This window comes from Scyliorhinus canicula, chromosome 20 (assembly GCF_902713615.1).
Source record: "Scyliorhinus canicula chromosome 20, sScyCan1.1, whole genome shotgun sequence".
Classification (NCBI taxonomy): Eukaryota; Metazoa; Chordata; class Chondrichthyes; order Carcharhiniformes; family Scyliorhinidae; genus Scyliorhinus; species Scyliorhinus canicula.
In genome coordinates, this window is record NC_052165.1 from 3,345,726 (window position 1) to 3,357,852 (window position 12,127).

Here is a 12,127-nt window from a genome sequence, read left to right on the forward strand (position 1 = left end):
CAAATAAGCCAAGAGTGAATAGAATTGTACTGTTTACCCTTCATTCTAAAAGGCCACTTCACAACAGATAAACAGTGAAGATCAGTTTTCTCATAATCTTTATTATTGTCACAAGTAGGCTTACAATAACACTGCAATGAAGTTACTGTGAAAATCCCCTAGTCGCCACACTCCAGTGCCCGTTCGGGTACACAAAGGGAGAATTCAGAAAGTCCAATTCACCTAACAAGCACGCATTTTGGGACTCTGGGAGGAAACCGGAGCACCCGGAGGAAACCACGCAGACACTGGGAGAATGTGCAGACTCCGCACAGACTGTGACCCAAGCTGGGAATCGAACCTGGGACCCTGACGCTGTGAAGGAACAATGTTAACCACTGTGCTACCGTGCCACCATTATGCATGTACAGGTTTATTGTAAATGTTGCAGCAGGTTTGTTTGTTTAATTATTTTTTTGGTGCCAGCTAGACTCGAGACTTGATTTGGAGATGAGCTTCCTACAAACCAAGATTCAGCCAGAGTTTCTCCATGACTAGTCCGCAGAATCTGGGCTGACACCTGAGTGGGTGTGGTGCAGTATTGGAGCTACTCTACTTCAGTTGTGATGTGAAACCAAGATTCTGTCTGTCTGAATTTCTGTCGCACCACACAAAAAGATAAAATAATAGTGTTTGTGGGGCCTTATTATGTACAGGCTGGCGCTACTTTATGGTGATTGCATATCAAAAGGCAGTTTTTAAAATCCGAAAAAGGTTGATAGGAGAATGTGAGCTCACGGCGCTGAGGACCTGGTTCGATCCCGGGCCCGGTTGCTGTCCATGTGGAGTTTGCGTGGGTCTCACCCCCACAACCCAAAGATGTGCAGGTTGGATGAATTGGCCTCGCAAAATTGCCCCTTAATCGGAAAAAAATAATTGGATACTTTAAATTTATAATTTGAAAAATGAATGGGACAGTTGTGTTAGTTGTTTGAGGATATAACCAGTAGGGTGGATAAAGGGGAACTAGCAGATGTACTGTTTATTTTTTCAAAAGTCATTTGATAGGATGTTACATAAAATTGGGATAATGCAATAATATTGATTGAGAATTAGGGGTACAAAGTACAGTACAGTATAGAGAATATTGATAGGGCAGCACGGTAGCACAAGTGGATAGCACTGTGGCTTCACAGCGCCAGGGTCCCAGGTTCGATTCCCCACTGGGTCACTGTCTGTGCGGAGTCTGCATGTTCTCCCTGTGCGTGGGTTTCCTCTCACCGTCCAAAGACGTGCGGGTTAGATGGATTGGCCATGCTAAATTGCCCTTAATGACCAAAAGGTTAGGAGGGGTTATTGGGTTAGGGGGATAGGGTGGAAGTGAGGGCTTCAGTGGGTCGGTGCAGACTTGATGGGCCGAATGGCCTCCTTCTGCACTGTATGTTATATGTTCCAATTGGTTAATGGACAGAAAACAATAGGAGTGAACATGGTATTTTTGGGTTGACAGGCTGGAACTAGTGGGGTACGGCAAGGATCTGTACTTGCAACTCACTATTTACAATTTATGTCAATGGTTTTGGTGAAGGAACTAATTGTAATATTTCCAGGTTTGGTGACAACACAGTTAGCTGGGAAAGTAGGCAATAGGATGCAAAAAAACTGAGGTGGGATATAGACATGTTGGGTGAGTAGGAAAAACATGGCAGGTGGAATAAAATGTGATGCAAGTGTGAGTTTATCCATTTCTGCTCCTCCAGTAACAGTGGAGAGGTGATGGTGAGGTAGAGCTTTCTGTCGTCCGCGTACATGTAAAAACTAATGCCACGTCTTTGGATAAAAGCAAACTACTGCGGATGCTGGCATCCGAAACAAAAACAGAAAACACTGGACAATCTCAGCCGGTCTGACAGCTTCTGTGGAGAGAGACAGGAGCTAACGTTTCAAGTCAGCATGACTCTTTGTCAAAGCTGGTTTGTCAGCGCCTTTTGATGATGAATGGTTTATCCTTGGCCCCTTCCTTTTTCTTATCTACGTGCTGCCCTCGGCAACATTTTCTAAAGGCACAGCATTTGTTTTTAAAAGTATGCTGGCAACATCCCATTACCTCGTAGAATTTACAGTGCAGAAGGAGGCCATTCGGCCCATCGAGTCTGCACTGGCTCTTGGAAAGAGCACCCTACCCAAAGTCAACACCTCCACCGTATCCCCATAACCCAGTAACCCCAACACTAAGGGCAATTTTGGACACTAAGGGGAATTTATCACGGCCAATCCACCTAACCTGCACATCTTTGGACTGTGGGAGGAAACCAGAGTACCCGGAGGAAACCCACGCACACACTAGGAGGATGTGCAGACTCCGCACAGACAGTGACCCAAGCCGGAATCGAACCTGGGACCCTGGAGCTGTGAAGCAATTGTGCTATCCACAAGGCTACCGTGCTGCCCCATTCCACATCATCACCACTCTCAACCCCTCTACTGTTGCTAAACTATCAGACTGCTTATCTGACATGCAGTACTGGATGAGCAGAATTAGAAAAATAATAAATACTTTTTGAATGTCCTTGTATGAGTCACAGAAAATTAACATCCAGGTGCAACAAGCAATTAGGAAGGTAAATTGTGTGTTAGCTTCTGTGACAAAGGGATTGAAGTACAAGAGTAGCATTTTACTAGAATTATAAAGGGCATTGGTGAGGTCACACCTCGAGTTCTGTGTGCACCTTTGGTATCCTTACCCAAAAACGAATATACTTGCTCGAGTGGCAGTCCAGGCGTTTGCTGGACTAGTTGGTGGGATGAGGGGATTGTCCTGAGAAGAGACACAGGCGCATGTTCTTTGGCGGTTTGAGGAATGAGAGGCAATCTAACTTAAACGTATAAAATTCTTAAGGGGTTCCACGGGGTAAAGGCTGAGAATATATTTACATTTGCTGGGGAATTTAGACTAGGGTTCATAGTTTCACAATAGACAGGTCAACTGTTTAGAACTGATATGAGAAATTTCTTCATTCAAAAGATTGTGAATCTTTGGGACAATCGTGAATGCTCAGTTGAGGTCAATAGATTTTGGGGTATTAAAGGAAGGAACGGATATGGGAATGGTGCAGACAAATGGAGTTGAGGTAGAAAGTGAGCCACGCTCTTGAATGGTGGAGCAGGTTCAAAGGACCAAATGGTCAACTGCAGCTCCTACCTATGTTACGATGGAAATTGATCATAAAAGTAAGGATGTTATGCTTCAGTTATACAGGTGAGACCACATGTAAAATATTGTGTGCAGTTGTGACCTCCTTAGAACATAGAACATACAGTGCAGAAGGAGGCCATTCGGCCCATCAAGTCTGCACCGACCCACTTAAGCCCTCACTTCCCCGTAACCCAATAACCCCTCCTAACCTTTTGGACACTAAGGACAATTTAGCGTGGCCAATCCACCTAACCTGCACGTATTTGGACTGTGGGAGGAAACCCACGCAGACTCCGCACAGACAGTGACCCAGCGGCGAATCGAACCTGGGACCCTGGCGTTGTGAAGCCACAGTGCTATCCACCTGTGCTACAGGAAGGCTGTATAATCGGAGACGGTTCAGTGGAGGTTTACTGGGTTGGTACCTGGAATGAGTAGGTTGTCTTATGAGAAAAGACCGGGCCTGTTGCTGTTGGAGTTTAGAAGTGAGAGGGGGTGACTTATTGAAGTATGAATTTTGGACAATCTTGACGAGTTGAATGTGGAAAGGAGGGGGAGTCCAGAATGGGGTGGTGGAGGCAGGGGCATTGAATATTTTTAAAGCTGTGGTAGAATGACGAGGGCTAGATGGGAATGTGGAATTTGAAACGCTAACACATCTTGACCTTAATGAATAGTTCGAGAGGCCGAATGGCCTCCTTTTTCCTATGTTCTTGTATTCTTATCTGCTGCTTGCCTGAAATTTTTGTACCACCTGTGGATAAATAATGGTGAGTACCATTACCCTCACTGTTATTTAAATATTTAAGCATTAGTATGTCCCAATATTTCTCTTTCAAGTGTCTGTTTTAAGAATGATTGAAATCTGCTTCAGCGTTTTTGTGTGGCAGAGGATTTTTTGAATTGACCCTTTGAGGAATCACTGAGGCAGTGTGAAAATACAAGTTTGTTCTTTCTTACTTACAGTTGATAAGGAAAATACTATTTACATTCCATTGTAATGTGGAGACATCTTGTAGCCTGGCCGTCTGTGACTGAAGTCTCAAGCTGAGCAAATTGAATAGGGCTACACCTAAGCAGCACCGTCTCACAAAGGGCTTCTAAGCAACAATGCATCTGAAGTGACACCTTTGAATGCTAAGTGAATGTAAATCGCCTCCAACTTGCAAAACGTAGCTATCCATGACTGATTTTAACCCTGTGTGACCTGTTTTAACCTTGCACATGCTGCTTCCATTGCTAAATAAAAATTCCAGATGATATTGAGTAGATAGGTTTAACATTTACCAAACATGGCCTTTGATAGCTGGTTTTGTTCTCGTGAATTAATATCCAGCAGGCTAATTCATACATGTGCACTGAAATGCTATGAAATTAACAAGTATGAAATTAAGTCGATAGGAGTTACCGCCTGCCTTTTCTTCCTTTTTCTTGGATAATATCCACATCTAACATATGAGGGTGTGTTTATCACACCCTCCGGACAGCAGGATACACATTTCAGTGATGTTAGTCTACACTTGCCTTTCATAGAGGACTGTCTCGTTACACTGCCCAGCATCTAATTTTTAAGCTGTGTTGTTCTGGATTGCAGCATATTAATGAAGTCAAAAATTATGTTGCTGCACTGTCCAGGAGTAGATATTAAGATCGGCTTAAGAGCCCTTTGCCACGATCATTTAAAAAGAAAATGAAATGACTATACTGCATAGGAAATGCTGCATAAATATTATCCTTTAGAGATATATTTTATCTTTGAAGCATACAATATGAAGCCTCACCTGCCATGATGTTGTGCATGTGGATGCTCAAATTTTCTGTCCATTTATTTAAATGTCACTTCCCAGAATGTTCACAGTCACAAAAAAACTAATGGGGAATTCCGAAGAAAGTTCACCCAAAGGATGATGAGAAGGTGGAGCCCATTGCCACAGGGAGTGACTGAAGTGAATAGTATTCATGCATTTGAAGGGAAACTACTCAAGCATTTGAAGGAGATGGGGATTGATGGTTAGAATGGTAGATTTAGATACGCAAAGATGGGCAGGAGGCTTGAGTGGAGCATAGGGCTGCACGCTAGCACAGTGGTTAGCACTGTTGCTCCGCAGTGCCAAGGTCCCAGGTTCGATTCCCAGCTTGGGTCACTGTCTGCACGTTCTCCCCGTGACTGCATGTGTTTCCTCCGGGTGCGCCGGTTTCCTCCCACAAGTCCTGAAAGACGTGCTTGTTAGGTAATTTGGACATCCTGAATTCTCCCTCTGTGTACCCGAACAGGCACCGGAATGTGGCGACTTGGGGATTTTCACAGTAACGTCATTGCAGTGTTAATGTAAGCCTACTTGTGACAAAGATTATTATTATTATAAGCACTCGCATGGGCTGATTGGGCTGAATGGCCTGTTTCTGCGCCATATATTTTATGTCCAGGTACTATGTAATGTAATCCTGGTGAGTGCTATCTAACACCAGCAAAGGTGGAAAGTTTGCATTCTGTATATTGAAAACTTTCTTTCCAAATTAATGATGTGCTTGTTCCCCAGACCTGACAGTTGTGACATGTACCTAGAAGACATTATTAAACATCGATGGGAGCTTGAGGAAGGGAGGCCGAACCCACTGAAAAACACCAAGTTCAAAGAACTACCCATTCGATTGCGCGTTGAGTTGTTGCACAGGTTATGTGACTACAGATTGGATGCAGATGACGTGTTTGATCTTTTAAAGGTACCATTTTAAATGAAGGGATGGTTCTTGCTTCACACCATGCACTAAGCTAACTACTTACAGAGCCTCTTATCTAATTTTCCCATTCCCTGAAGTCATTTACTCCTGTAGAGCCCCCCACAGGATCCCTCAAATTCTTCACTCAAGAAACACTTATTCCTTTATGAGCGCAGATTGTAAGGGCTGGCACACTATTTGCAACTGCCTGGATGAATCATGACTTCTTAAAGCTCAGCAGTAGCAAAAGTGAAAAGCTGTTCAATTATCCTCCACATGTGTATACTTCTGGATCTGCCACAAATCCATCAATCTTCCAGGCTGCTTATTAAAGCGGAGTCTGGGATTCTTCAACCCAAACCCGCCTTTGGATTTTTCATGTGCTTCTAATGTCATTGAATTTGACAGCACACAAGGAGAACATTTGACCAATCAAGCCTGCAACAGCTTTCTCAAAAACTTACTAAATCCTCTTTTCTTTTCTAACATCTATTCACTTTACGTTTAGCTGTTCTTATGGATTCTGTTATCTCATTGTTTTCGATCTAGGTCTTGAACCCTCTAGTTTTAGGAAAGTTCAAACCTTTCCATTTAAAGACTGCTATCTTAAATTTATGTCTGCTGGCTATCCAGTGGCAAAGGTTGTGCCCTACTGAACTCGTGAAACACTCTCATAATTTTGATCCTATATTCACCTCTGCTGAAATGAAAAGGTTTTAGCGCCTTTCATTCCTGGTGCCAATTTAGTAAATCTTTCTACCCTTTCCAAGTTATTAAAATCCTTGCATTCCCCAACACTCTCTGCTCAACTATTTATTTTGAATAATTTAGTCTATATTTATTCTTCTCGTGCTTGAGGCTGGTGTTGTTTGTGGCGAGTGTGATTTTGCTGTGATGCCTGGTAGCTACTAACATATTCAAAAATAATCTGTTACTTTATAGCTGAGCTGAGTTCCTGGACAATATGGTGTGCAATTTGCTGAGTATTTTAAAAGTGTACGACTTATATTTCGCTTTGATTTGTGTCTTTGCCTATCAGGGTCTGGATGCTGACAATTTGCGAGTTGAACCTTTAGGAGAAGATGCCTTTGGAGCAACCTATTGGTATTTTTATGGCACTCGTTTATACAAGGAGAGACCACCTTTCGCACTGGAGAAAAACCAAGCAGAAGAAATGTAATTATTAATCCGTACTTTGTTTACATAAATTGGGCTATGGCCGGGATTCTCGGAGCCTGCGCCGGGTCGGATACTCGCTGGAGGAGGGGGGGGGGGGGTCGAGGGGCGCGAATCAATCCCACCACACTGCTCTGAAGCTGAGCCGGCAACCAGAGACGTGTTGCGTCTTTTCGTCCGACGTCACTTCGTCCAACGACACTTCGTCCACGTCTTTTGGTCCAACGTCTTTTTGTCCACCCGTCTTTTGGTCCAACGTCACTTCGTCCAATTATCCAATTACAAATTAACTCCGTATAAAACCATTTAATTGATAAAATGCAAGTACAATACAGCAAGTGAATTTAATTGCTAAAATGCAAGTAATTGATAAAATGCAAGTTGAAAAATGCAGTTTAAAAAATCTAAAAATGCAGTTAAAAAATCTAGAAGTTTATTAATTACTTAAAATTCCCGAATTAAGAAAGAGACCGGTAATAAAAATCCTTTATTGCATATTATACCTTGCTATGTGCATTAGAGAAGATTTCTATTTACAAAAAGTTAATGTGGGGAGTGGAGTGGAGTGGAGTGCTACTAAGCAAGTTACAAAAAGTCAAGTTACAAAAAGTCTTTTACAAATAAAATCATCCGACAAAAAAACGTAACAAGTCACAAAAAGTCTTTCACGAAAAAAATCATCGGACAAAAAGACGTTGGACCAAAAGACGGGCGGACAAAAAGACGTTGGACCAAAAGACGTGGACGAAGTGTCGTTGGACGAAGTGACGTCGGACGAAAAGACATAGCACCACCAGAGAATCAGTGGCAATCGCGCTGCAGGTCGGGGGCCGCCCCCGCGGTGATTCTGCGCGCTCGACGGGCCAGGCGCCCGCCGGCGTCATTTGCATATGGTCCTACCCGTATAGTCCTACCCGGTGGGACCTCTGTGTTCTGGTTGCAGGGGCTGTCATGGAAGGGGGGGGGGGGGGGGGGGGGGGGGGGGGGGCGACCGGGGGGATGCCTCCACGGTGGTCAGGCCCGCAATCAGGGGCAACTGATCGGCAGCACCCTTAATTCCGGGCGGGGGGGGTGTCTATGTTCATCCGCGCTTGGTCCATGTAGGGTTCCACCATGTTGCCCGGCGCGCTGATGACCACGGCATGCATGCGCAGACCCACGCCGGCCATGTAGGGCTGACTTTCAATGCCGGAGCAGCGCACAGCAGTCGGGCACCGTTGTAGCCGCCGAGGACGGGGAGAATGACTGGGCCATAGACGCCGGCTTTGCACGCGCCGGTTTTGACGCCGGTGTCAACGCTTGGCCGGGATTTCGGAGAATCTTGGCCTATGTGTTTGTTGTTCCCATGCATGTATTTTCATTGGGTTAAAACTGCCACTCTTTCTGAAACAGGGCTTTGGTGAAACAGATGAGGTTACGGTGAGGGTGGTGGAACAAACGCATGCAGTCATTGTACCTGCTGAGAAGGTTTTTAAAAATTGGATAAAGTGTAGCAAATATGATCCCAAATGTGACTAGTAATCGAAATTGATTTCTTTTTAAAATATCCAAGATCCTTCTTTGGGATTATGCCGATGTTCATTCACCGTTGTGTGTGTGGGCAAGGTAATGGCAGTGACTGCTGGTGACCATGTTATTTCTAAGATTTTCAATCCTACAGGGAAAATGGAAAATTAAGTACCTGTAATTTCACTTACAAACTGCTGGACCTGAAACCTAAAAAGCGAGGCCGACCATCAAAACAGAAAAAACTAGAAGATATTTATTTAGCAGCCATGAGGTGAGTTGTTTCACATTCACTGTGAATAGCACATTGGCTACTGGATAAAGTGTGGCCGACTCATTCTAATTCACATCCAACACTAAAATAGAAATCTGCTCATTTCAATTCAATACTTGGGAGATTGTCAAAGCAGAACTATTAATTAGTCCATAGCATTAAAAGAAGCTGGAAGGCGCGGGGGGGGGGGGGGGAAATCACATGATGTACACACGGGAGCGGCTGTTTTTTTCGTAAACTCTAGCACTACTCATCTTTTAATCCTTTGTTTTATCCTGATGCACAACCCATTATTATGTGATTATTATTTGTTTTATCCTGATGCACAACCCATTATTATGTGATCTGAGGTGTATATCCTTGTGCTATGTTCTGGGAAGATCCTGGTTAAATTCTGGCGACTGGGAGCTCGGTTAAGTCAAGAAAATCCTTGTTTGATTGAGGCGGTCGGAGATGGCCAAGGTGTGCGGCCCAGTTCGCAGTGACCGTTTCGCTGGTGGGCAGGCCTATACTTCGGTGATGCTATTGTCGTCATGATGATGGCTGCCATTGTAAGTGAAGTTAGGAAGTTTGTTTTTCCAAATTTAGAGTACCCAATTTATTTTCCAATTAAGGGGCAATTTAGCGTGACCAATCCATCTAACCGCATTTTTGGGTTGTGGGGGGTGAGACTCATGCAGAAGCGGGGAGAATGTGCAAACTCCACACAGACAGTGACCCGAGGCCAGGATCGAACCTGGCACCGTGGCCCCATAGTGCTAACCACTGCACCATTCTGCTGCCCAGAGTGAAGTTATGGATGACGATCTTGGTCCCCTGGCACAGGTTATTTGTGCTCACATTGATTTATTGTGAGATATCCTAAAAAGAACGGATAAAGCGGAGAAGAGAATACTGTCAGACAATAGGTCTGTTTCCTCTGTGGGGGCTCACCTACAACCCTTGGAAACCCTGCTGCGTGGTATATCATAAGTCCTGGTTGACTTGGGGCGATGGGGCCTAAACGGTGCCTCTGATTTGGCGGAGACGAATGAGGTTTTTTGTTTTGCAAGTCTTGGGCACTGTGCACGAATCCTTGGCTTAGTGGCTCCTGTATACAAGAATGTACACTGCCAAGCAAGGTCTTGTAACAATGGCAGTATCCTGGTATTCCCTTTTTTTTCTGGGGTATCCTTTCATTGCTTGGGGGTCTTGGAATACTGAGTACGGTCCTGATTTGATGTATTTTACCCCATTAGCGATCCCATATATTTTGTAACAGTGTGGTGCCATGTGCTCATGGGTTTATCCTCCGATCCCCCACTGTTACTGGTATCCTTTCTTTACCTGTACAAAAGCAAACGCTGACTACGACAATTATAATGCTAAACCATTTGTATGAATATTTACTGGTCTCTTCTGTACGTCGGCGTCTGCTTTTGTACAGTTAAGTCCTGTTGGAATGTAGAAAATTTGCATAAATCAAGCTCGCACAAACAACATTTTAATAATGACCAAATAGCCTTTAGTTAGGGGATAAATATTGCTCATGACACTGGGGAAACTCCTGCCATGGGATCTCTTTGGTCCACCTGAGACAGCAGAAAGTGCCTGGGTTCAGCATGTCCTACAGTCAGCACCACTGACAGTCTAGCACTCCCTCCAGTATCACATTGGAGTGTCACCTGAGATCTTACCTTCAGCCTCTGGAGTGGGAGTTGAATCCACAACGTCCTGATTCAGTCGAGAGTGCATCTAACTGAACCACAGTTGAACATCATAACATTTCAGCCAAGTCTGTAGGCTGTAAATGTGCAATCATCCTTGCAAATACTTTTTTTCCCCCACTCCCCTGTCTCAGAAAATATTAATGTATTTTACATTCTAACACTTCCTTGGCTGACTTCCGGTGAGAGATAAGAGCAAGACATACGAAAATGTATGTGGCTATGCCTTTGCTTTTGATGCCTTTCACCTGTGTTTTTTTTGGGGGGGGGGGGGCTGTTTGATGACCACACGTCTGCTGTGGGCTCAGGGAATTGTTACTGGGTGGAGTCTTGTAGAAATCATCGATAAATGAGCCTTGTAGAAGGCTAAGGAGGGTGGCCCATCGAAGGAAGGTGAAGGAGGGAAGGTGGCTGGCACGCCCGTAACACATTGACTAAAGTGATGGCGCATGCGAATTGATCGGCAATTTGAGTGGCAGGACAAGGAGATAAGAGAATCCTTGAAGCCACTGTCAAGGAGGCACTGGGCCCAATTCAGCAGTTGGTGAAGACCTCAAAGGAGGTTAAAGAGCAGGGCACGACTTTGAAGGATGTGGAGGAGGCCCTGTCACAGCAACAGGATTGGCTTGCATTGTTGGAGGTGTGTTCTCTCTCCCCCCCCACCCCCCTCATGAGCCGCCATTAGGGGCTGGTTTAGCACAGGGCTAGATCGTTGGCTTTGAAAGCAGACCACGGCAGGCAGCAGCATGGTTCAATTCCCATACCAGCCTCCCCGAACAGGTGCCAGAATGTAGCGACTAGAGGCTTTTCACAGTAACTTCATTTGAAGCCTACTTGTGACAATAAGCGATTTTCATTTAATTTCATGAGCGTCGATTATCAGTTTCCATTATTACAACAGAAGGAGCTGGTCTTGGAGTGGGTGAAGAAGGTTTGAAATATCGACTGGGACAGGCCACTGTGCGGATACATCAGGACGTTGGGATTGAGCTGGCTCAGAGGAAGGTGGCCTTCAACAGGGCAAAAGCTGTTTTCTGTAGCGAGGGCGTGCTGTTTGGGGTGGTGTACCCGGCGAGGTTGCGGGTCACCATGGACTCGAAGGATCGCTTCTTTGATGCGCCGAAGCAGGCGGAGACCTTCATCAGAGAAAGGGTGGGGCCGCTGCGAGATGGCCTGTTCAGGACTCTGGGTATGAAGGGGTGATGTTTGTGTTCTGTACTCTGCGCCTTTGTGCATTGTGTGTTTTTGGTGTTGTTTGGAGGAGGGTGGTTTAATCAAGATAAGGGGATCCTTATGTCCTGTGTGTTTTGCGCAAGGTGTTGGTGAGCCAGATTTTTCATTCGTGGTTTGACGGTAGGTGAAAGGGGGTGGTGATTTTGGTTAGTAAGAGGGTTCAGTTTCTAGCAGGGATGGTGGTGGCGGACCAGGGGGTTGCTTTGTGATGGTAGCATACCGGACGGGAAGGCAGTGGTGTTAGTGAGTGTGGATACCCTGAATTCGGGCGATGTTAAGTTGATGGAATGGCTTTTGGCTGTCATTCTGGAGCACCAGCTGTTTTTAGGGGTTATG

The 12,127-nt window shown here is 44.9% G+C and overlaps 1 protein-coding gene across 2 annotated transcripts in view; it reads left to right on the top strand.

Annotated features, from left to right (window-relative positions):
* LOC119954732 (cat eye syndrome critical region protein 2-like) overlaps positions 1 to 12,127 on the top strand; it is a 109,160-nt gene that overhangs the window by 29,762 nt on the left and 67,271 nt on the right. For both annotated transcript variants that reach the window (XM_038780254.1, XM_038780253.1), the window contains exons 3-5: positions 5,716 to 5,899; positions 6,936 to 7,072; positions 8,733 to 8,852. In XM_038780254.1, the coding sequence (XP_038636182.1) occupies positions 5,716 to 5,899; positions 6,936 to 7,072; positions 8,733 to 8,852 (441 nt within the window). The remainder of the gene's footprint in view (positions 1 to 5,715; positions 5,900 to 6,935; positions 7,073 to 8,732; positions 8,853 to 12,127) is intronic.